The sequence below is a fragment of the Pholis gunnellus genome (assembly GCF_910591455.1).
Source record: "Pholis gunnellus genome assembly, chromosome: 9".
Taxonomy (NCBI): domain Eukaryota; kingdom Metazoa; phylum Chordata; class Actinopteri; order Perciformes; family Pholidae; genus Pholis; species Pholis gunnellus.
In genome coordinates this window covers 7500298-7526786 of record NC_136535.1, presented here as the reverse complement: position 1 = coordinate 7526786, position 26489 = coordinate 7500298, and the positions used below count along the sequence as shown (strand labels likewise).

Below are 26489 nucleotides of genomic sequence, written 5' to 3'. Positions count from 1 at the left end.
TCTGGAGACACAGGATGGACTGGCTCAGGGGTGAGGAGGAAAGAGGAAAGGAAGGAAGGAAGGAAAAGGGGGGCTGGGTACTGTTTGTCAGTTCCACCACCTCCCATGCACATACATATATAATTAAAGATATAAGGAAAATGTTTCCCATCTAAGATCATCATCCAGTGTTGCTTCCCCTAGTTTTAAATCGCCGAAACGTTACCTCACCATAAAACCACATGGGTCATATTTCAGCTTTCACGGCCCCACCCTGACATGTTTGTTAGACTTGTGGTTCACGTGAGGTTTTGGGGTGCCACAAGGGTCATTGACACTTTCTCACTTATTAAACTCATTTATTGCTGGAATAATAAAAAAAATGTATGTTTATTTCGGGGGTTTGCTGCCTGCACGGTGGTGCTCAACATGTATGTATCATAGTTCCATTTCATTCTTGTTTAATTTGATTTATTTCATTTTCTATTTGGGTGAAAATGGGTTGTGCGGATGTAATTGAACAAACATGTAGAATATCAACTCACAGTGGGGTTAATGCAGCTCCTCAACATATCATGTAAAATGTGTGTGTGTGTGTGTGTGTGGGTGGGGGGGGGGGGGGGGGGGGGGGGGGGGGGGGGATTTGTTTCATTCCCCTTCCGTCTCAAAGGTTTCGGTGGCTGTGGGATTTCAACATATCAGCGGTAGTCTATTTCACAATGCATCATTTCACTTCGGCATGACTGCACGCGCTGCATTAATGTCCTCTTCCCACATCCACACGACGTCTCTTCGATGGATCTCTCTCCATCCTCATGAAATAATATATGTATTGCTTTGCGCACAACTGTATCACCTTCTGCTCTAAACGAGTCACGTCAGAGACCCTGAACGCGCAGGAAAAGTTTGAGAGTCGCTGCACTTCCTAGGTGGCCACCACCAGGCTGCTGTGAGTGCGCGCGCGCGCGCGCGCGAGTGTGTGTGTGTGTGTGTTTTCCAGGCGATGCATTTTGCAGGACAATCCAGGCTCCTCCCATTTGCACAACGTCACCCGATCCCGATCTCTTCCAAAGCGTCAGCGGTATCCAGCAGCACACTGTAGTGGCAGATCAGCGGGGCGGTGTGCATAGCTGGACAACGCTACACTGTATTTCATCCACACAAAAAAAAGAGAAAATAAGGAGGAAAGGGGGGGTTACGCATCCCACCATTTCCAGAGTTACAACAACTTCACCGGCCTGGTGTGCTGATCTCTCCGGCTGGCCGTGGGCTGCGGACCGGGAGCATCGGGAACTTAAGGAACTAAAACAGGGACGGTGCCAGCAGATTGTATCTGTTAGGTGCTGTGTCAAATTTGTGTGCGAAAAGGTGACATTTCTTTCCGGAGGAACTCCGCAAGTGTTGGCAACTTCCACAGCGCAGCATCGATCGAAGACCTCCCGCCCACTTTACCTCTGATCCACAACGCTGGAAAGGAGGGAGCGAGTCCTGCAGCCGCTGCGGTGGATGGAGGGAGCGACAACGGCTAGATGGTTCAACTAGAAGCGCTGCTTTGATACGAACACAACTCTCCGTCTCTCCTCGCCTGCTGTATACCTAACAAGAAAAACTCCCATCACCGAAACTGCAAATATACAGCCGCTTGGATCTCTTTTTTTTTTTTTTAAACCCCAGGTTCTACTTCGTGCAAACTCTCCGCCAGCTAAAGGAATCGCCGCAGGCGTAAACATTGATGCTTTGGCACGGAGGAGCGCAACACCGATCCTCTAGTTTTGCGAAAGTCTCCTAAACTGCGCAGCGAGGGAGGAAGACTAGCTCGGGATTTCCGAAGTGGGATTTTGCAGAAGTTGCATGCTCGGTCTTTGTCGTCTCGAGTGAGCCCCCCCCTCCCTCCCCTCCTCTCCGTTCATCCACTCTCAGGTTATCAGACGAGATCCGGATAGTTTGAGGAGGCGCCATGGCGATGTGTGCGGGGATATGGATACTCCTAGTAGCGCTGCACGTCCAAGGTAAGCCACAGACTTCATCTGAGACACGACGCACCTTATTTTGTCATCACCTCCCTGCTCCTCAGTGTGTGTGCGTGTGTGTGTGTGTGTGTGTGTGTGTGAGAGAGCGCGCGCGCGTATGTGTGTACGTGCCGTGCGGCGTGGTGGGTTTTGCAGTGACACACTTGGTTGATGCATGAATGGGTGGATCGATATGATGGCGCGGTTTGTGCGTGTGATTCTATTTTTGCAGCAAGATGTGCAAATGAGTGAAAGAAAATTGGAAAGTGTTTTTTTTTTTTTTTTCTTCTCAATCTTAAAATGAAATCCCCATCGAAACGGCTGCGGAATACTTATTTGGCTGCACAATAACGCAGTTACCCGGGCTGCAGGCAGATGGCGGTGTGCGCAAAAAACCGTGGAGGCCAGAAGTTTTCCCATTGTCTCATTGTAAAGTGCTCCTGGGCGATAATTGAAACCAGCGGCCTGCTAATCCGCAGCTCCTGTGTGTTAGTTGAATCTTGTAAATTATTAAAACAATTTCAAGGATCCATTAGGTGGAAATCCGTCATATCTTCCTGGGCATTAAATGATATTTTCTGAGTGACTCAGTCCGGAAGAGTGATTCAGGATGTGTTGACATTTGTCCTCGATCTCCTGTCCTACTTTGATAAATTGTCCTGAATACTTTATAGATTTTAGCAGAGGGATGGAGCTTGTGTGCGTGTGTGTGTGCGCGCTTTGGGGCGGAGGATGATGTGTTGAGGGAAGCACTGGTGGTTTGATAAACGCAGGGATTATTTGACATTGATCATCCTGACATTAAAGCTTCCTCAAGTGGGCCTAATTATTTAAACATTTAAGTCGCTTACAACGAGTGTTTGGCTCTAATCAGGAGGAGGATCATTATTTAGGTTGTATTGACAACCTTTTAATTGGCGAACAAAACAATGGCAACAATGAGACGGCACGTTATGTGTGTGTGTGTGTGTACGCCTGATTGTGTGCGTCTTTGTGATCCATTATCCGGGGGGGGGGGGGGGGGGGCTTGTGTTTTCTTTAAGGCTTAGTTGATAGTTTGCTGGTTTGTTTACGTCTGGGCAAGTAAAGTCTGTCTTGTGCCCCTATTTTAAGAAAGGAATGGAAGAGGGTCAAGTGTGGGCAGGAAATGTCAGATCATGCTTTGAATGGCAATGGAATCCTCGTTCTCTCCGACAGACTCTCCCGCTCTGAAAAGTATTTTCTAAGGGCCAATATGTTTCTAACATCTGTGATGGGTGTTTTTTTTTTTCACCTCCTTCGAGCTCGAGAAGCACCGAGACGTTGACCTTGTTCGCGGCGAGGCTCCTTGTGGCGTCACGTGTTTTGAGGCCGATTGAATACTTTGATCAAAAGCCCCTGTCTGATTTACATTGAGATGATCCCTTTGCTTGTGGAGAAGATCAGGATTAACTGGTTCCCTTGGGATTCGCGGTGGAAAAGCTTTTGAAGCTGTTCAATCAAGAGGGCGGAACATGTCTCAAAAATTGCACTTAAAAAGCCTCCTGGAAAACGTCTTATTTGAGCAGAAGCGGGAGGTGTTTTTTTTCCCTAAGCCTAATTAGACGTTGTGCGAATAACTTTGCTCTTGTTTCTTTCTTTTGTTCATCGCTGTAGTTTATTTGAAACCAAAGTGACGGCACAGTTCGTGCTCTCTACATGCAGGGAAGGGTTTGGGAAAAACAGCAGTTGTTTGGACTCCTTTCTTTTGACATGCAAAAACAAGGATCTGGTCTTTCACCCCGAGGTTAAAGGGCGTCACCATAAATGCCCGCCGTCTTTGATGGCTTAATTGATATACAACGTGTTCCAGACTCTTCCCCCATTACAGAAGCACAAACAAGTGGCAGAATGGCCCTAACAAATGCGAGTAGCAGCAAACCCTGTTGCAGTCATGCACCGGGGGAAGGCCATTTTGTGCAATAACCATTTGTGGAAAGCGCAAGGGGGGCCAAATTCATAAACTGAAAATATTCCGAGCTGCTCGCCAAATAGATTATGAAATAAAAGGAACATTGAGAATAATGGATCTGTGAATAATAATAGCAGCTCTGCTCCTGCTTTCTTGTGTTAGCACTCCGTTTCTCCAGTATTCCAGTCTGATATTTAATTGAGTGTGAACTGAGTTAGCAACCAGGTGGTTGTTTATGGCTTGGCTCCGTCCCCCTGGTCCCGGTGCTGTACGAGCCCATATAGATATCACTCTCAGCGGTGGGATAAAGAGATTTTCCAGCTCTAATTCCTCATCTTAGTTGGATTAAACATTTGGGAAATGAGGGCTGAATGGTGGACGAGCATCTTCTTTGAATGTCTTATTATTCAGGAAGGGAAATTGTGTAGTTGTGAATTCTAATCTTTGTAATGACTTGGCAGCTGGATCCTTCTGCTGGAGACCCCTGTTGTTCAGTTCTGTCAGTCATGCCATGCGTCTTATTGAATGTTTCCTCTGGAATGTTTGGTAGTAGGGCATGGCGATTAATCCGATTTTATTCCTAATTAGGATTTTGGCTTCCTGCGATTATGAAAACAAGATGATCGAAACGATTATTGTGCCCCAATCCGTTTCACAATGTTGCTCTCTTTTGTATCTTGTGTTGGACTGTAAATCGAACGCACCCCTTTCTTTTACAGTAGCCCAGCCGCTGACTGGCCCTCGCCGGGTGCATTTCCTCCGTGGCGGTGCGCCACAACCGGCTCTAGGCCGGTTAGGAAAGGCCTGGCGTGAAGGTGGCACGCGGCTCCGGCAGTAAGATTTACAGCACCCCTCGCCTGGACCTCGCCGCTTCCCAGTTTTCCCAGGGAGTGGTGGACTCCCTGGGAAAACTGCTCCCGGCGCGTCCGGCATGACGCCGTCTCTTGTCTAACTGTGCTTTGTCGACACTATTCATATCATTACCACCAATGTGTTTATGATTTCACTGTTTACAAGAACACAACGTACTTGATAGGTCTAGCCACTTAATCTTGCTCTCAAAGCACAGCAGATAACTTTAAATTGCACGATGTTTGCAAAGTCGAATAATCGTGGTTTTGATTATTGCCATGGCCCTGCTTGGCAGGAAGTTTCTCTACTATTATAGCCCTTTTAACTGTCAGAGTTTGATTCTGAGAGATGTGAACCACGTGATGTTTCCTGTTGTTCCCTCCTAGTTGTTTGACTCTGCAGGGTTAATTGCACATCTAGCCGCCTGATTTCTATGCACAAGCTTTTTGATTCTTGACAACCATTCACGTGTTGTGCTGCTAGACCGTGTATTTGCTGTTCAGACTCAGTTCAAGCACACCGAAGTCCACCTTTTGTGTGTATGAAATGTTGCGTACTTCAGCTGGATTGATTGATCGATCAGTTGGCGGTGGTCACAAGTACAATTGCAGGCATATTCATGAATAGTGTTTATATGGATGTTTGATGTTGAGCACCGCAACAGGCAGGGGAATGTTTCCCTCCGACAGCTCGCGGAAGGAACCCCGCTGGAACATAGTAATTAGCATTTTGACTTTCTCTCCTCTGATGAAAAGACTGCAACGGCCATGCCGCGGCATTTAACATTTCATTTCGGGTGACAGTTTGCGAGATCGTGAAACGGAGAGAGCCACCACGGGATTGTTGGGGCCTTGATGATTTGAGTGCAAATGCAAATTGCTCTGATCCCCGTTCCTTTGGGGAGTCTCCCTTTGGTCCCTGCTGAGGTGATGGATGGGAGACAGAGAGAGAGAGCGCGCAGAGTCCTGGGAGACTAGCTTGAGGGGAGCTGACAGGAGATTAAGCTTCCCTGTTCGCTGTAGAAACTAATGGAGGTACTTGGGCCACTCAAACTTCATCTCTTTGAGCTTTTAGCTCATTGTGGTGCAGCTCTTTAGCAAATCCTTCTCCTAACACTGCGTGAAATGTCTCTGTAGAGCCTTTTCTTCTTGTGTCTGTTATGATTCTGGAAAATGGAGATGCCTTTCATTAATTTATTTTCTTCCGCGAAATGTTTGAATTAGCTCGGGTTTTTGTTCCGTACACCGACAGCACATTCTCCGTTGTCTCTGTGAGCTCATGATGCGCATTTCCAGTCCCTGTGTTCTCCGCAGAAAGGCTGCATTTCACAAAATCGATTAATAAAACATGACGATAAGCTCTGAACCTAAATAATGGAAAGGTTAGGAGTGTTCTTCGCATGCAGGAGCCTGCACAAATGGCATTAAAGACGGAATAGATGTCAAAGTCCACCTCTCCATTGTTTGGAGGCTGTAGTTTACGTTCAGGATTTAAAGGCAACGACGAGGAGTAAATGCACGCTTCAAGGCCTCGAGTGAGGAGGACCTCACCGCTCGTCTCTGTGGTGGCGAAATTATTTAGATTGCTGAGTGAAGCTGTTTTAGGGCATACGGAAGGATAGTCAAATATCACAAGTTAATGTTTGTCCCAGACACCGGCTGTCTAATGTTACCAGACAGCTTGTTCTGTCAGAACACGCAGTTCGGCATCGTGTCCCGTGTTTCCATGTGGTTGTTGTTTTGTGGTGTTTAGTGTCGGCTGCCCCCTGCTCCTTTTTTGCTTTCTTCACACCAGATAGTCCACCATGTTGGATCAGGATGGAGAACACGTTTATCAGGAAGCCGCAGCTGCAACTCTCTGCTTTAAATCCTTGATATGTGTCTCTGTTTCAACTCAAATCGCAGCATCAGCAACGCAAGGAAGACAGGAATCAATACAGGGGATCAAATCTCGCCCTGAGCTTTTCTGATTTGGCATTAATCTGTCGAGGCCGTTTTCTTTCTATTTAGCCGATCCTTGTCGAGGGATTAAATGGTTAAATTCCCCGCACTGCTCTTGAGAATGAGAATGGCATTGACTGACTACTCTTGTTCCACATTTTCCTCGCAGTTTGTCAGATACGTGTTTCCAGCATCTGAGGACAGGCTTATTATGGTTTCCCCGAGTCGATGTAAATCTCCTCCGAAGAAAAAAGTAAATAATCTCACATGTTGGAGGGATTCTCACAGTCTGCTCTGTTTATGTCTGTGACTGCGCCTCGGCTTGCCAATAAGCTTGTAGAGTTTCTTTGCACTATGTCTCCTTTGAGAGCTCACTTGCTATAGTTAACACCTGTAATTAGTCATTTCAGTGAGAGGCCAATCATATTTCTTTCTTCACAGGAACTGCATTTATGTTTTCTTTTCCGAGCCGCCGTGCGAAGGGAACCCCACTGTTTAATGCATCAGTTAGTGCAGTCGTAATGTATTTTCTGCTTCAATAGTTTAAAAAACAAGAAATCTTATGGGAATACCATGCTTTTGTGTCCGGGTTTACGACTAGGCCGTTTAGTCACAGGCTGATCTGGGATTGAGGGAGTAGATAATTCCCAGTCTTCGGCTGCACATCTTTAAAATAAAGCAGCTCCGATCGGTGCAGCTCCCGCCCCCACCGCCTGAACAAGTCAATGTACAACAGGCAGCTGGACTGATGGGTCTCCATTAAGGAGCAAAGGATCCTGATAACCAGTCTGTAGCCGGATGTTGACCTGAAAAACCAAGCAGTGTTATCTGCCACCTGATTGGCTCGATTAACGTTTGAGGTTGTGTTAAACTGGCTGCGTGCTCGTCTCGGTCCAAACTTCTGCTTTTCGCATCCCGGCTCTACTTTGTGAACTAGTTAGAAAAAAAAAAAACTTGATGGACCGGTTGTTGTTGCCATGTTTTCTGCTGTTCGACTCTGCTGTTGAATTTTGTGCTGACTTTGCGTTCTGCTGACAAGTGCTGGCTCTTTACCGTCCTGGGTCGGACCGATACATCAGCAGACTCAAGTGCTGGGCCAATAAAGGCCTTCAATTAAATATTAAATCTCGCTGACAACAATGTCGATCTGATGTTGGTCTTTGCCACTATTTTATCATCCGGCTGTTAAGATGAGATATTTATTAAGTATAGCACATTTTTCAAAGTCGATAATATCCCCCAGAGGGTCTTCCCTCCTGCCCTAAGTATTGGAAAGAGCTGTTTTCTACCGGTTTCATCGGAGCTTTCTCGTGCTTTTGACACCCGGCTGCTGAATAATGTGGCTTTTCCATCCTGCGAAAAACAAATTCCGCTGATAAATACCAACAGTTTTCTGAATGTGTGACCTCAAAAAAAGTTCAACTTATGAGACATTGAATATCTCTGCCCTCCAACATCTGACTGAAAACATTCGGCGTTGCCTTCAAGAACCACATCGGTCAATCCCATTACAAGCCTCCCAGCTCACCCACTGCACATGGCATCCACTGCTAAATACCCTCCGGGGCTGAAGCCGGAGCGGAGTATCAGCTTGCAGAGCACATTCGATTGAAAATATCGGGCGTTTCTGAAATTTAGCGGCGGTACCAATCATTCGACGCGGGATGGGTGTGAAATCAAAGTCGAACCGGAATTTCCTCCATTGTTACACAAGACTCTGAGCTGATCTCCTGCCAGAACTTCAAATTGTTTCTCTTTTACTTTTGACCCCCCCCCGCCCATCTCATCTCCCCTTTCCCTCTCTCTCCCGTCTCCCCGCTCTGCCTTTGAGGACGGTGCTCGCTGAGAGTCGACTTGGTTCGCACTTGATACAAAAGGGGGTTTGTTTTCATGAAATGTTTCCCTTTTTAATGAGTGATGGTGTTCGCTCATTTAATATTCCGCACTGATATCTCTCCGGGAGCCGGCGGCGCATCAAAGCAACAGCGTGGTTGTAAATGGGAGTGTGGGTGAAGAGGGGGGGTGCTGGAGTTGTTATAAGGTAGGGGGTGAGGCGGGGTGGGGGGCCAGATTTATTTATTCTCCCTGACATGGAGCTAAGCTTCCCGTGTGCTGCAGCTTGGTGCAAAGCTCCTTAGTAACCCCGTCCTGTGCAGACAGACGAGCAGAATATGACTGATAACGAGTCAGCACGGTGCCCGTCATTTCTCAACCGTGCACGTCTTCCATTCCGGTTTGCACCTCTCCTCGCTGTGATCGACTCTGAAGATAATTGCCCGATTCAGAGGCATTTCAATTTCTTCTGTGTGAACATTTCTGAGAGTATTTCGGCTATTATTCCTGCGCCCCAACCCTCGGCCACAGCTGACACCCAGTGCTCGTCACGAACTGAGATTGGGGTCAACCTTACGTGGGTGGTAGAAATTCTTCTTTTTCACCCATTTCTTTGGTTCAAGCTTTGCGAAAAGAGATGGAGATAAACACAGCCATGGGCTGCCCTGCAGTTTGGCATTGATCCTTCCATTTTTGCTAGTAGGGTCTATTCCAAAGCAACTAATGTAGTCTGCTATTGATTCCCCACTTTCAAGCCTGGCTGAATTTGACTTCAATGTTACATTGTTTTCAGAAAGTCAGGTGTGCCAAATGGCCACCGCCCTCCTTCCTGTATGCCCTGTTTTTTAAACTGGCAATTTAAACATGCCAATTATATGTGGCAATCAGTAGATTTATTGATGTAAATATGTGTAAAACAAAGAGGTGGGTGAGTGACAAATGGAACCACTAGTCCCACCTCCGAGCTGGGAAAGGGGTTGTGTTTATCTCGTGATGACTTGTGTGCATAAGGCAAAGCTGTAGGGTATGGCCGTGCTGTGTTCAACTGTATTTACTCATCTAAATGCAGTAAAAAAAAAAAAAATTGTACGTAAAAAAAGAGGTTAAGTTGCAGAATAATATTATATGATGAGTTTCTTTCATGGTATATCATCTGACATTTGTTGCTTTTTCTTACATGAACACATTACATAAGCAAGCATTTTGGCATCAAATTAGATGAAGTTGTAGTAAAGATATGTATGAATGATGACAGCAAGTATAGTAGATCCTGAACAGTAAAAGGAATTTTTCATGCGCAATAAAATTCAATTACTAAACATGAGGGTCAACTATGAATAAAAATGAATCCCATAAAACTTTATTGCTGTAATTTAATGCACTTCAGTTTCTTATAGCCTACCAACATACATTATATGGTGACACCATATATATATATATATACATGTCTTCTACAGGCTACATTCATTTGCAGCTGGTTTGCATTTACCCGATTTATAGTTTTTGGAAAGAAAAGTAATGCCTCCTGGGAAACCTTGTTCACAGGGAATGATAATGTCTTTCAGTTGATGTTGTAGCAGCTCATGGCAACTAAAACCCAGTGTTTAGAATGCCGTAGGGTTGAGCTATGCTTAAGTTTAAAAAACAAAAAGTCTTTGCTTAAGGTCATAGACTGATCAAGGTCATATTTGACCTCGACTTGACTTCTAGACGGCATTGACTTTTTGTCTGTTACTTTTTCCTGTTTCCCCTGAAGGTAGTCCTTTCTCATGCAGGATGGTTGCATATAAAATGCCTGCTGTACCTCCCCCACCCACCCAACTCTCTCCTCCTCCTCCTCCTCACTTATTCTTGCCTCTTCCAGCTCAATAACTTTGCCAGGGGTTTCCACATGGGAGCTTCCACTCTGGCAGCGCACGTCTTGCTTGGCTGCGGGTTTTCGCAAGTGGAATTAACCAGTCAGGAATCTGGAGAGGGCTTTGATACCAGCAAAGGAATCACGCGGGGCCATTTTGTAGTTCACAGCAATTGTCAGTCGAGCCATGGAGATGCCAAATGTCACGTCAGGCCAGAGAAGCAGAAGGCTGGCGGGGTCAAGAGCCCCCCCCCCCCCTTCCTTTTCTGCCACCCACGTGTCAAACATATGAGCTACAACATTTATATGATGATAAGTTATGCAGATGTAAGTGGCCACAAGAACTCCCACTCACTGAACTTGCGCCCACGTAGCTCATAGCCCGATAGAGCGAGAGTGAACAGTGCAGTTCCCTACTTTTATTGATGTTGAATTTCGTCTCGCGCTTCAGCCTTATGGTCAGTTCACGAAGTGTGTGAGAATCGCGACCAGTTGTGTGGATACGGAGGGGTTGCAATTGTTCCCCGGCACTGTGTACCATCATTATGGAAATGAAGACAAATGTTGGATTGACAAACTCAATATGGGCTTTTTAATACGGCAGCAAAACCCTTAAAATACCTCCAATCTTCTGGCCGGCAGACCCGTACCTCTCCGGGCACCAAGGTTCATTATGTTCTGCAGAGCGGGTTTAAGAATCGTACCTTCCTTGTTTCATTCGCTAAGTCGCGGAAGAGAATTTGCAAGGGAAAATAACAGCCTAGATGTAAAGAGAAAGGGGGAATGGGGATTTACATGTAGGGCCTGCGGGGGATGGGAGTTTGCAGAGGGTCATGCTGTTGCTGAATGAGGCTATGTTCCAAGGGTGATTCTAGTTTGCCTTGAAATAGTGTTCTTGGCCACACACACACACACACACACACACACACACACACACACACACACACACACACACACACACACACACACACCAACAGCAACCAAATATTCTCCATTAAAGCTATCTTCAAATAAACGCGTTGCCTGTTGCATAATTATACAAGTGTTATGACACATAAAACAGTAAATTAAATTAAAAGCTCTAATGTGCTAAAGATCATGATTGTCCTCTGAATTAGCTTAATTAAAGCCTCTCTTCATTTGAGTAATGAGCGATTCAGAAGCTCAATCAGATCTTTCGAAACAAGTGGGTTCAAGTCAAGATTAAATTGGAGCCCCATGTTTCAATAGCTCAATATGCAATGGAAGCAGTTTGGGGGATGAAACTGATTGGATTTGCTCTGCATCAAGTGTTTCATCCTTGCTGTTTGGGAAATTTTGGTGACGCTGAAAAAAAAGAAGAAGAAAAAGCAATTCCTGCCGGGAGTGGGTGGCGCTCCAGTGGAAGTAATCAAAATAACAGGGGGGCTGATTCTGTATGTTGTTGTATGAGATTTAAAAGGTTAATCCTATTGATTTGGTCGTGGGATTTGCTCCATAGAATTATGGTGGAAGTTTTTCCGTCAACGTTGGGGGAGATTCGCCGTGTGAGATCCGTGTGAGCGGTCCCACGTCGCCCTGACGTGCCCTCTTGTCGAGCTCGCAGCGCTGACGCTCCGTGCCCGGCGCGTTGCGGGTGTCTGTTTATCCTGGAAAGACCCGGGAAGCAGTTCACTGAGGCGTGAGCAAACGGGCGCATGCGCGTGGTCGCGGTGGGCTCTTAACGCATACGTGCGTCCGTGCGCCGGCCCGAGGCAGAGGCAGCTTCACGTTGCCAGGCCCTGCTGCCCCCCCCCCCCCCCCCCCCCCCCCCCCTCACCCACCCCCCCTGATCCTGACCCACTTTCCTTTCCCCCGCTCGGCGCTCCCTCTTTAATTGCCGCGCGGCACACTGAGGCCATCTGCTCGAATGAGGCCCGTCGCCATGGAGATGCTGGGAGGCTTTTCGGATTTGCTGCGGACTGACCAACAGGGAAATAGAGGTCAGGGACTGGGGGTAGGGTGTTGGACACTCGCAGGGGCACCATAACTGTGTTATGAGATGCCGAAGGTGCAACAGCACACCTGTATGATACATCTGAAGCAGACGCAGACAGGTCCTCTCGTATCTAATGACAAAAATCAGCTTTTCAGGATGTATGAGCCAATGGACTCAATGGGGCCTGAGAGGTTCTCCTAAAACTGAGGGGCATAGCACATGTTAATCCCTCAGTTCAGCCCAGAACATGAAAATAATAACATTTTGAATTACATGGATTTGATCTGACACCAATAGCAAGTTAGAATGTCACGTGGAACTTTTGTTTACATACAGTTGTAGTTATTATAACTCCACAGGGGGGGAAAAAGAGAATTGCAAATGTTCACTTTTGCTGTGAGGAGGGTATTGGGCTATTTGTCTGTGTTAAGATCGCTGTGTCGCCTCGGTCAGATGTGTATTTAGCGTCGTTCTCATCTGCCTGCTCCGATTACATTGAGCTGTGCTCCTCTATCCTCACGAGCGTCTTTGTGTATTTCACAGCTCGTGCTTATTTCCTTTCCAATGACACGCCTCAGTGAGGAAGCAGTTGCACTGTGTTTCCAATTAACACCCAGGAGTATTTCGGAGTCGCGGTCTGCACGGCTTGGTAGCCTCTTGACTCCTCGGCTGCACTCGCATCAAGCCTGCCCTAGTGTTCAGATATTCCATATCGCTTCCACAGCCAAAAAAGCTAAATGTGGCATTTTGTTCCAGGAGAATGTGCTTTTACTTAAATGGCTCTAATGGAGTCTCGGTATTGACCTCTGGCTCGACGCTGTGCTTTGGGAGACACTCTTTGTATTTACTCCTGTTTTAAAGGTCAATATTGGTAGCTGTCATTTCTGAAGTGCCATTTATAGGTCAATACCTCATTAGTAATCTGGTGGAGTTGGGATCAAATGCAGCTGCTGTCTTGTCTGCAGCCATTTCCACTTTCAAGTTCAGAGCCAAGCCACCGGATTCTGTTAAACTGATGCAAAAGCGTTTAATATCATTTAGTTAAGAAATCTCGGCTTATTTTACTCTAGAGCCGTAACTAAAATGTGTTTTCCCTATTTTATTTATAAGTCATTGTGTTTATGTTGTATGAGCTATAAAATGGAAGAATATTTTGGGAGATGAGAAGCTGGAAACAGAATGCATGATATTTATTCTTGATCCTAGATTATCCAAATTGTCAATTCATTTTCACTGATCAACTTGGATTCATTTACACAGCGCTCCAGCACTATTTCAACCATTGGTCCACAGCAAGGGGAGACCAAACCTTTATGTTTGTGGGACAAGACAGTCAGTTACACCAAAAATTCCCCAAAAGTGTGGGACCGTTTTATATTGTCTTCTAACATTGTACTCTTTCACCAGTGCAACGGATTCCTGGCAAATTATAGTAAAAACAACAACAACAATGTAAATCGTAATACAAAATTTGATCAGAATAAAACAAAATCATTTTCCCCACGTTTCAGGAATTTTCTGCATTCATGCGTCTTTTTCGGTTTCGCCATGTTTACCTAAACAACTGAGGTAAATGTTTGCATCGACCAGTAATCAATGTAGGTCAAATAGTGCTAAGAATAACTAAGAAGTTTGAACTCTGTACTTACAGTGCAATTTCTGATAAATATGCTCAAAACCAAATCCAAATTAATTTTTTGAAAATTCACCGTGGCCCACGGGCCGTAGTTTGGCCACCCATGGGCTCCAGGAATGCTGTTCCTGTAGGATCCCATAGCTTTGGTAGGCATTTGACTGACCTGTCGTCAGAATGTTATGGCAGACAGACTTAACTATGGAGGCAGGTGTACAGCTCCATGTTTCTACCAGAGTGCTTAACAAGAAGTCAGACCTGTGACAAGGCCTGTCAGAATCCACAGACTTTGATGTCGTCACCATCTGCATTGGACGCCTCAGACAGCTTATTTTGCTCCTCCATCACCTGTCAGTGACGGAGTAACACAGGAGGCTGTGACAGCGGAAAAGGGTAGCTCTGTCAATTTCAACCCCAGCCATCGCTTGATCTCTGAGCTGCTGGGAATGTACAGTGGAAGTGCTCAAGTTAACAAGACAATGTACCCAGTGCCTGTAATTGGACCGGGGGCCCCAATGCATCAGTGGTGGGAAACGATAGAGAGGCCTTCAATCAGCCTGCTCTCCGGCCAAGGTCGTGATGTCGGAGCGCAGGGTGTGTTGCATTCACGACCTTGGCCCCCTTGTCCATCCAACTGCTGATGCTGCTGTGCAGAGTCGGCGGTGAGAACCGCCACGCTCTGTGTGGGCAGCACCCTAGATTATGTGCTTCAGAGAGATTAATCAAATCGTGTGATGTTGTGCCACGGAAGAGTGACCGAGTGAAGTTTCACCCGGCCAGTCTCGCAGTGTCGACTGTTGTTTCTGCTCGTCCGTCCTGCCATTGCCGAAGGGGCGACACATTTATAGCTTGACATGAACTGGTGCAGTGATGGGAAATAAACTGCCTTTCCAAAGGATTATGTCACTGTGTGGATGGACCTAGTTAGCCGGAGTGATTTTCATAGTCCTTGTTGTGCCAAACTCCTGATTGCAGTTTGAATGGAGGCCACACTGAAGGAGGCCCCTAATTAGCCCTCCTCAAGTGCACACGCTGACGACGCAGCGGTGCCTTTTTGATTCGCCTAACAAGGGCCACCTGCCTCCTCCCTCCTTATTTGAACTGAGCTTTATTGCCGCTTTTAGTATCATCCAACTCAGGAGTCTCCTCTGCAACCGTGTCCATGGCTCTTTCTGCTCCGAAGCCTATACTAAAAAGAACTGTATTCCCCTTTTTTTTTATGGATGGCAGGGGGAAGAAAGGTTGCCTGCTATTCAAAATCCACTCCACCACTCAGCCGAATATTTATTTATTTACCCACCCGATGCCATTTTTGGTCTGCAGAATCCCCGGAGAGGGAAAATGCATTAAGCCACTCACTGTATTTACTTGTGTTGGATTGATGCGGATGTGTGAGGGCAGGCCAGAGGATGGAGGATGGGAAATTGATCATCGGCGAATGAGTGTCAGGGGAATCTTGACATCCACAACTGCTTTTCACGCGTCGGCCTTGGAGAATCCATCAGGCAGAAACTCTGTGTCGTCTGAGAATACATCTCACCACTTAGATTAAGACATTGCTGCTTGCTCAGGCACACGCGGTGTGCTTTATTTGATTGTACAGGATAATTGACTCACCCTGCTTGTTTGTGCCCAGTAAACCCAAACACACACATACACACCCTGGTACATCTGTTTGTGTGTTTTCTCTCACTTATGAATGATGACGATATTATGCAGTGTGAAAATCAGGCCATTCCCCAAGTTACACTTCCTTTTTAAAAGTGTGTATTCGTAAAATAATTGGATGGATCGCAGACATACGAGTCCCTCTAGTTGTTTATGGCATTGATTTGGAAACACAAAGAAATACTGAACCCCTAGTAAAATCAGCAGTATTTGCACCAGTCTAAGCATCCTCATGGTTTGCAGCGGTAGCGTTTCCCTCCACGGAAGCTGTCATTTTCACACATTGCACATCAACAAAACGTTGGCCTTTTGACTTGCGACCGGCTGTCGGTTGCAGCACTCTTCCATAGGATAAAAACAAACAAAAAAACCCCATCGTGATATGTTTCAGAAAAAAAATTACCTGCGGAACAATCGGGCGTCTTCGATCACAAGATCAAAAATAATCACAGCGTGAGGAACTGGTTAAGTGCAGCTGGCTGTGAAGATGGCCGCGTTGGTAATGTGTTGGAAGGAAAATGGGCTGTTAGATGATTGAAGGCTGGTGGTAAGAAAATGGAGAAATGATTCGCGGATTCGCAGGTTTTGCGCTCTATTGAAAAGAGCTTTGTGTAACAGTTAGGGCCTATAGTGGAGGATCTCTCTATAGAGTATGGGAATGACAGTCAGGCATTTGAAAAAGGTAATCGCTGGCGCAAAGGTCTGGTTTATTTAACATTTTCCACAAAGAGCGTCTCCAAAACTAAGCACCGCTAAGAGTCTTTATTCTGCAAATACATTCTGAGTAATGAATGATATCCTTTTTAAAATGCCCTGTGAGATAAACAAAAGCCAGGAATGAAAGGCTTATCTGTGTGCCTTTTGAGGTTTGCCTTCTCACACACCTTGAACATAGTTCCCATCTAACAAATCTCCTCTTTTTTTTTGAAAAGCCTGCAGAAATTTATAAGGGGAACCAATTAAAACTACCATTAAATACTGTTTTATATATATATATATTTTTAATTAAAGGCATTTCAAGGCTGGGTAGGAGGCTCTCCCAGGCAATGAATAAGCCCTTTGTGCTGCTTGTGTAGACTCATTTGTTTAGCACGTCTCGATGTGGACAGACAGTGCTGATTTTCATGCGGTGGATGAGAGATGAGACTTTATGATTAACGAGAGGATTAAAGGCGTTGCCGCTCCGCCGATAATGCAAGTTTATTTGAATCCACATAATTGTCGATAATCTCTCAATCTTTGCGAGAGTCTAAAAAAACGTGCTCCCGCAGGTTTGACGCCTGAAATATTCAAGATGCATTCGCCCAACATTGCCAGGACGATATTGCAAGTGAAATTTAGCTCTCAGCTGATTTCCCTGGTTAAACAAAGGTTTGATTAGAAGTGAAGTGCTGCACGCTGAATGAATGTACATATTGGGATGCAGCTACTTTCGCACAACTTTTAAAGTCTTCTCGAATTCCTGCACTAGTTTATTCAGAGGATTAATTAAACAAAGTCGATTTAATATTCTCGACTGGCTATGTCTTCCAGATTATTCACCAGAGTGACTTGAACCTTAGTTTTATGATTAATATTTATAGGGGACTGTCAGTGGCTGTCAGCCTCGTGTGAATCAACAAGGCTTCAGAACTTAAGAGCCAGTTGATGTGCTATAAATCAAAGGTTGAGCGGGGGAGAAATCCCACCGAGATGAATAAAAAAGGATCCATTTAGAAACGTGTAACCTTTCGGCGGAGATACTTACTCTGTGATTTATCACCGCAAAGCCAGTCGCTCCTCCTCCTTCCATCATATGTTTTAAGTATCGAAGGGGATTGAATATGTCCGACGGACTGGATGAGCTCTGGGCGGCGTGACCGCAACTCATGCATTACAATGGGGTTGTGCGTGGGCTTCTTTGTGTCATGCAAAGTCGCCTCACACAGCGGTGAGTTACTACTACTATGCTAACCAGATCCCCCAGAGCCTGCATGCATGTGTGGAAGTATTTTTAGCTACATGCTCACACGGCGACCTGATGTGTCAGGGCGGCATCATGTTAAAGATTCAGTCAGATGGTCCTTAACGCTTCGCCCGGAGCCCTGCAGAAGGGATGTGTTTGTACCCAGCACTGAAGGGGAGGAGGGGGGACGTGGAGGGGGGGGGGGGGGGGGGGGGGGGGGGGGGTCACGTGCTGACCTCATTGTGTGCATGAGTAAGTGCGCTCTGCAGCATCAGTGTGCAGCCTCTCCTCCACATAATGAGAAAGTGACTTATTTCTATAGCTAATAGATTGATTTCCCTGAGACAGGAGGATTTTAACTTTTTTCTTTTTTTCAACCTCCTCAAGTCGGTGAGAGCGGCGAAAGGCGGCGGTGAAAAATGAAAATGGAACCCCGCCTCTGAAAACTGAAGAAGATTTAATATTTTTATCCCTAGAAAGGAACTGACACGCTTTATTACTGTTTGCCTCACCGCCCCGGCCCTTCCCTTCAGAGGGGGCTCTGTGCTGCTATGGGGAAGCACTTTGCAGTGGAAATAAAAACACATTGCTGCTTCTTAAACACAGAGGTTAATGTCTTATTTACAAGCTGTAGCCCCCCCCCCTGCGGTTGGCATGTTGGCGCGAATGTCTCGCTGTCTTTTTTTAATTTTTTTTAAACAGCGCAGGCAAAAAGGTGATCCAAGACAGACGGATCAGTCTTCCGTCGTGCTCACCTGCAGTTTCCCGGCCTCACGGTAGTCCCGCAACCCACCTTTTCCCCCGGGCCGTAGAAAATTGCAGCTGGCCCACTTCCTTCATCGGTACATTAGCTCCCGCAGCCTGCGTTGCTTCACTGGAGCAGATGCAGCCCCGAAGAAAACAAAGCCGGCAGGCCAGGGGGTTAATCGCACTCATCTAGAGGGCTGCAGCGTTGTTGCCAGGTGTGACACACTCAAAGTACACTTGGCTTCCCCTCCTGTTGCTGCCCTTTGACCTCTGTCTTTGACACCAAGTGCAGTATGTTTGCGAGCACGTAAAAAAAAAAATATATATATATATATATATTTCCGTACAGCCTACTTGTTTACAGACCAGTCCTGCAAACTGATGTCAATGGTGTCGCACATTTTATTTTAATTTTACTATTAAGTATAGGGCTGCACCATTATTGCCAAAATGATAATCACAATATTTTTGATGAATATTGAGATCACAATTATTTAACTTTATTTATCACCATCACTCAATATTAAGGGCTGCTTTCACTGTCGTGCTATATTTCTGCTAAACTCTTTGCAATCAAAATCAGACTGGTCCTTATTCTCCTTGAAGCAAAATGCAATTGTACCAAAACTTTTTACCCCAAATAATTCCAACAGAGCACTGCTTTCACTCAGGTTGTGCTACAATACACACATCTTTGCATCAAAATAAGATTCAAGATAGGCTCCTCTATCCCCCCCCCCCCTCACACACACACACACACACACGTTCATTTAATCGTGGGAAGCCATAAATTGTGATTTATGTCTGATTGATTGTGCAGCCCTGCCAGAAAGTAAAACGGTACAGTGGTCAGGAAAGATGATCGAAAGGGTCTACAATTCTGCACAATGCCTCTGAGGGTTTTGCGAGTTGACAACAACAAAATGCCACTGTAACCAAAGAACAATTTTTTTCAAAACACCTTGAACTAGTTTCATGCATTACTTTGTGGCAAAGACTGCGCTTTTGGGATCATGTTTTCTGTTACAACTTTGTGACATCTTGATTCTGTACCAGCATGTGATCGTTCTATCTTTCTTGCATTGACACAATACACCAGGGCTGCCGAGATGACAATACTTCTTTCTTCTTCCTTCATTGATTTGTCACGTTCCCATTGTAACTCAGATGGCGTCGCTTGTGACAGATTGCGTTCAAGTAAGGCCAGAGTTGTACATCAATATGCCAGTGAGATTTTCTATTATGTCGGCTCTTGGCAGCATATTGACTTTGTTTGCATCTGTAACCAGCAGGGAAAAGACTTATTTCTTTAAAAGGGAGTCGTCAACAACTAGTTCTGGCATCACCAACTCATTTGAGAACGAGTTTGATACCTTGTGAAGAGCATCAAGGTTGTCTCTTGGCCTTGCATTGTCACAACACATAATGTGGAATCTTCCCGGGCTGGTGTTGCCGCAGTTAAATTCCTGTGAATTCGGTTACATGCTTATCGTTCTTCTCGGTTCCCAGCGATACATTTTTGTGGTAAAATGCCAGGTCCCTCTTTTGAACGCCTCTCCCTAAGACACAGCTGCCTACTTAGATAGCTAATGGCTGTGTTTTTGTGCCGCGGCGCTGCGAGCCGAGTGTGGCGTGATGGCATTTGTCCTGACCGCCCGAGGCCCGGTCTGTCATAGTGTATCAGGCCAGACCAGTGGCCATGACTCACACATGAACCCCCCGGGTGCCGAAAGCTCGCCGACGAGACACGGGAGTTTAATGTTCAGCACCCGGAAATGCATTTGTCGGTGTTTGGTGGAGGAGACGGGCGGCCGACGGACGACGGCGAGGAGGTGTTGGTGAATAGTTTCTCCTCTCAGCAGCTGGGCCCGCAGAGGTATTTTCACAGTGCTAAAGGTGCTATTATTTATTTTTTATTGACTTGGCATCTCGTTCTCAGCAAAACCGTCATGATTTTCGCGGTGCATTCGCCAGAGATCCCTCTGCGAGCCAGCAGCGTGTCCAGCTCTGTGGCATCTGCTTCCTTGGATTTTCTGTTGATTTAGTTGATCTGTTTAGGCATTGGCCTTTTCTTCCTCTGCTCAGTCACAGTGCTGCTTGTGCTAACCCTCCCCTCCCTCCCTCCCTCCCTCCCTCCCTCCCTCCCCAGCTCTACTGTTTATCTCCAACCGACTATTGTTTCCTGCTTTTGCAAACTCCAACCACGTCACTTTCTTCTTTCTTCTTCGGGCATTCAGCACAGCAAATGTAAAAGCCGTCACAACCCCGGGGTTCTCTCTCTCTCTCTTTTTGTGTGTGTTTTTCATTAACTAATGACAGCAAATCAAACATTTGAACAAATGAAAATGCCACAGGTAATTACTTTAACCTATAGGTCCCTCAGAAGTTTAAGCTGACATGCTCAGGTTTCCTGTTTTCACTCCTCGTTTGTCTGTCTCTGATGGCTTCATCTCACACGCTGACGCATTTTCAGAATCATATCCATCAGTGGATGTCAGGGAGGCAACCCCCCCCTCCCCCTCCCACCCCTCTCTCCACCCCCCACCCCCCCCCCCGTTCACTCACAAAAACAGTGGCCGTTGTATAACATCATCTATCATCCTGAGGCCTTTGTTCAGCATCCTGTCTCATACGGGGGCTAGCAGCCAGCGCGAGGGTGGCATTCTATTTGACAGGCCAGTGCAGATGCTAAATGACAGTGACACAAAGAGGGGGCCCACCACGCAGGTCCTGACAGGGCTGTTTTCCATAGACAAGAGGCTTGACTTGACTTAAAGGCCCAACCCTAAAATCAGATTACAGTCCCCGGCTCCTGAAACCTCTTTGGCCTGGTTCTGATGTTTGTAATTTCCCTTGATAGGAAACACTTTTCGTGTCAGATTGAAATGTACTTTGAAGCTCTGCTTCGGTTTCTTTGCCTCCGTGTTGCATGTAAATTATATTCATCAAGTGTCTTTGTGTACAGGTACGATTTGAAATGGGTTAATAGAAATGTCACTCCAGTTTGTTTTTGAAGTTTGAGGTTGAACCATTAACCTGACACGATTCCACTACAACTTATCCGACATGTAACGCCAAACCGTGCGTCCTGGAGCTAGAAACCGAACCATTGTCTGCTCTCTTTTTGTGCGCAACCTGGATTAGAGCCTTTGCCAAACTGCCTCAAGTGTAAAAGTGATGATTATATTCGTTGCGCTGTTTCAGTTTACCTTGTATCCATTTTCTCTGATGCCCCGCGGGAGAAGTGCCGCTCCGAAAAAACCTTTTGTGAAAATGCAGAATGTGAAGTGCGTCCGTATCGGCAGTCGCATCTGTTGTTGGGATATGGATACACAATATCCCCACTGTAGTCAGATTACACACTCTTGTCATTCGCAAAGTTGTCTCTCTTGCTTTGGTGTGATAAGAGATGTTGCGATACCATTTTTTGTCATTCCCAATACAGAGTCTGATACCTCAACTTGCGTATCGCTCGATACTAGTGCGTTAAAAACATAAATACATTCATGCATTTATTTACATTTACATTATTAACCCTGTATGGATGAACTATGGTTCTCACTGTTGTCACGATCGGGCAGGATGTACGGATCAGGTGGCAGGTGAAACGTGTTGTTGTTGTAGTTCTTGTGTAGTGTATATGATGTGATAACGTGATATCGGATAGGTGCATAGATTTTAAGCTGTACCGTAGGCATTTCAGATACTGGTATCGGTATCGAGGCAGGTTTTGTCTGTTTTTGGCCAATGACTGTATCAGTTTAAGGCTGTAATCTTGTAGGAATGGTGTCTTGTAAAAGCTTAATGTCTCCTGTACTGCCATTTTCACTGTTGATGTAATGTGACAATGGCTCCCATGTCTAAAAAATCTAATGCAAAATACCCCAATTTGGACAAAGCTAAGAGGCCTTGTGTCTTCTCTGGAAATTCAGCAGCAGAAATTACAACGTCTATCCGAGTCCTTCTCTGGAAATTCCCCCACTTCACTTTCACATCTCTTCACTGCAGCCCGCAAATAAAACTAACAGTCGTGTCACGCTCTCAAATTGAGAAACGGTAACAGAGATCTTCCAAGTAACCACGATTCAAATCCATGTAGAAAAATCCCTTTTATTTGTGGCCTTGTTTGCACGTCGTGGAATTTTTTTTCTGTTCTATTAAGAATTCACCGAGCTCTGGAGGAAAAGGGGGTTAAACCAGCTCAAATGAATTGTCCACCTGTCTAGTCCACGAGTGACAACTTTTATGATGCACAGTGCCAAAAACCATTTCTAAAGAACAGTGCTAAACAAACAGAAGATAGGCATTGATGGCTCATAAAGCTGCCATTGTCTAAAGGGTTAAAAGGACACCATGAGGAAGGGGAGGGGTCTCCATTCACCAAACATGTTGTTTTAACTCTGCACAGATAGAAGGACACCTTTTTATCTAGTTTTGAATGGGTGTACCTAAGTCTTAAAGGCAGACTCGCTCGTGGGTTGGTGGAATATATCAGACTACTTTGTCTGTCTTCTCTCCGTTAAATAAAAAAGTCTGCCCTATTTAACGGCAGTGTTTCAGACACCGTCTATGGGTATGACACAGCTACATTTCTTTTCTTTTTTTGACATAAAAGGTGAAATGAAATCAGATAATCAGAAATCTACAAATTTTACCATTCCAATGTGTTGCAAACATGTCTCCAGCACCAGAAAGGAGGGAAATTATATTAATGGCCTCATTTCTATGCAACTTTGATGTCCAGTCTCATTGTGTGGGATCCATTAGAGGGGAAGGAAAGCTTGCGTTGGTTTGCCTCTGGCGAAATAAATGAAATGTAAATGCAGGGCATTAATAGATGTGAGGTGGCTCTGCGAGGATGGGCCTCTCTGAATCCAAAAGGGATGAGAATGCAGATGAAAGCAAAGGACACGCCGCGTTACACGCTCACAGGTGACTGATTGTCCACCTGGAACCAACAGGTTGACACACGCGGGAGACTCGTAGTGGGTTGTAAATCATGTTCGTGGTCCACAGGCCATCTGCAGAGATGAGGTCACTTTGTTTTTACATTTCAAAATGCAGTTAAAATGGTTAGATCATAAGCTAAGAACTAATTGTTAGTTTTTGGGTGCTGATCCAAATCCAGGGATAAAAGGATTAATTAAACACTACAAGATGGTGTTTTATTTGTAACATTTCCATTAGAACTTCTGCCCTCGCTTGAATGAAAGTATCGATACAATAAGGATCGTGCAGCTCTGGTGGAGGAATGCGCTCTGAGTGCTCTCTATAAAGGAGCATTAGGTAATCTGTGACCTTCATTCACTCTAAACAAGTTTCAAAGACCTGAATTACAACGTCTATACGAGGCCTTGTGGCCTCTCTGGAAATGCCTACTCTTCACTTTCACATCTCCTTCACTGCAGCCCGCACCTGAAACCAACGCTCGAGTCACGCTCTCAAATTGAGGAACTGTAACAAAGACGCCTGTCAAGTCACCACCATTCAAATACACGTAGGAAAATCCCTTTTATTTGTGCGCTTGTTTGCAAGTAATGGAACTCTTGTCCTGTTTTACTGAGAATTGACCTAGCTCTGGAGGAAAGTGGGTTAAACCACCTCGAATGAATCGTCCACCTGTTTAGTCCACAAGTGACAACTTTTATGATGCACAATGACAAAAAACATTAGTAAAGAAGGGTCACTGATGGCTCATGAAGCTGCACAGCTGCCATTGTCTAAAGGGTTAAAAGGACACCATGAGGAAGGGGAGGGGTCTCCATTCACCAAACATGTTGTTTTAACTCTGCACAGATAGAAGGACACCTTTTTATCTAGTTTTGAATGGGTGTACCTAAGTCTTAAAGGCAGACTCGCTCGTGGGTTGGTGGAATATATCAGACTACTTTGTCTGTCTTCTCTCCGTTAAATATAAAAGTCTGCCCTATTTAACGGCAGCGTTTCAGACACCGTCTATGGGTATGACACAGCTACATTTCTTTTCAAAAGGGTACTTCACACTTGCCATTAGGAGAAGATATGGATTTAGTGTGCAGCCTAGCGATTCGCTATCGAGGAGAGGGAAAGAGAGAGCCTCGGTATCTCCAGAGAAGTGCAGGAATTGCAAGTGTCAGCTTTAGCTTTTAGTAGACTAAATGCCTGACATCTGTTTTGGCATGAGCCCCTTGCACCGCCGTTTCAATGCACGGGTTTGAGCCCCCCCCCCCCCCCCCCGGCGGCGTGAAAGGGAGGAAGGGGGGGGGACTAGAGAACAACAACAAAAAAAATGTCTCTAGTGTATATGCACTCTTCTCTTCACTACTGGCTCTATAATGATTATAAGACTCAAAGTGGTCGTTGATGCATTCGTGAACTTGCTATTGAAGTGAACTCTTCGTATCCTGCCCACTACACAGAAGGCTGACTCATCACAAGAGGGCTCAGTTTTCTCTTTGGGGCAGAAGTTAACAATTTTTGCTCGTCCGGCCTTCTGACGTCTATTTATAGCAGTGACCCGGGGAGACTTTGTATTCCAGCTTTGTGTCGGCCCGCATCACTTGATCCTCAAACTGTAACAGCATCCCTCCACACACCTCGCCATTATTTGCTGCAGAGCTGAAATTCCACCCTGCGTTCCCTCCGAGAGCTCGCTGCTGCGATCGTTTTCTTCATATGCCCACGCACACTTTTGTCATTTACATAAATAAGACTCTGAGCAGGAAGTACATTGTGCTTTAGGAACACGACTATAGCTGACTACACAGGCATCTTCAGATCAAATGCTAACAAGCTGGTGTCTTTTTTTTTGTTTTTTGTTTCAAGAAACGAGGGTTTTGTAAATTCCTGTCACCGTGCTCTAATAGGCGACAGGTGAGCAGCGTCTGAAAAGCCTGCTGCCGAATGCAGGCTGTTTCCTGTGACAGCTTCATCTGTGAAACCATATTCTCCAAGGGCTCAAAGCCTGCCCAGGGATCACTGAGACCGTTTAAGATTACATGTCTGCTGGCAGGGAGCAGCGAGATAGGTGAAAATAATTGGCTTCGCCGCCCCTCCCCCGTCCCCCCCTCCCCCCCCTTTTCACTCCTCGCAGTGACGGCAAATGGAGTGACACGGCGAAGGAGCCCAGCACCCACCTGAGCGAGCCCGCGCCGACGCCGTTGCCCCGGCTCCTGTGGCATATAATCAGGAGGGGGAAGCCGCCTGCCCCCCCCGCTGATTGGGTGTAAAAGAGGTTGCAGACCTAGTTTCATGCAATTAGTGGAGGGATGCCAGACGCTAATGGAACACAGAAGTGTTGGCAAAGCATAAAGATGGGATTGTTGGGGCCACGGGAAGTGTAAGAAAAAAAAAAAAGAGGACATTTGCCCAGAGGAAGAGTTGTAGTGTACAACAAACAATAAACTAAAAAGGACGTGGGGGAAATTATCCACACACAGCATGCTTTTTGGGTTTTTTTTATTAAGGAGGGGCATTGTGGGAAAGTCAGGCCGCTCAGTATAACACGGAAAACATTATTGAAGTAATGCAGATGGTTGGGTGCAGGGGGAGCACTCTTGAGGGAAACAATAGTGAATGGGTATTTATCTAGTAATCAAGCACTAATTTGTGTTGACGGCGAATGCGGCGGCGATGCGTTCGCGGGAGCTCTCCGCCGAACCTGATTGGCGTCAGCGGAGAGGAGGAGACCCTTTTGTGTTGACACAAAGCCTCTCAGAGGGGGGAAACGAGCACAACGTCAGAAGTTGTGTCACGTTTTGCAATATGCATCACGAAAGTAGTGATGCTTAAAATGGGCTGCGCGCTAACGGCGTGCTTTAGGCCGAGGAGTCCTAACGAGGCCTGGCAGGTTTCCAGGTCGTGTAGATTGAGTTCTGAAATACTCATGTGCAAGTAATTACGCTTTCCTATGCACTTAAGCATTAACGAGGCTCCCTGTCGGGCCTGTTGGGCAATCATTTTGCTATAAGTCAGAGTTACCTTTTAAGTTGATTTGAGAGGATGAAAACAAGGGCTGCAACAAAGGATCATTTTCATTATTGATTTATCTGTCAACACTTTTTGTGATAAGTGGATTAATCATTTAGTCCATAAAATGTCAGAAAAAAAGGGAAAATATCCAAAGTCTTGATTTTTCTAACCATAACCAAATATTTCAGTTT

The 26489-nt window shown here is 45.7% G+C and overlaps 1 protein-coding gene across 2 annotated transcripts in view; it reads left to right on the top strand.

Annotated features, from left to right (window-relative positions):
* Positions 1-1093: 1093 nt before the first annotated feature.
* The window catches only part of nectin1b (nectin cell adhesion molecule 1b), a gene marked incomplete at its 3' end in the record, with an annotated part of 148544 nt that continues 123148 nt past the window's right edge, over positions 1094-26489 (top strand). For both annotated transcript variants that reach the window (XM_079166222.1, XM_079166223.1), the window contains exon 1: positions 1094-1988. In XM_079166222.1, coding sequence (XP_079022348.1) covers positions 1937-1988 — 52 coding nt within the window. In that variant the 5' untranslated portion in view covers positions 1094-1936. The remainder of the gene's footprint in view (positions 1989-26489) is intronic.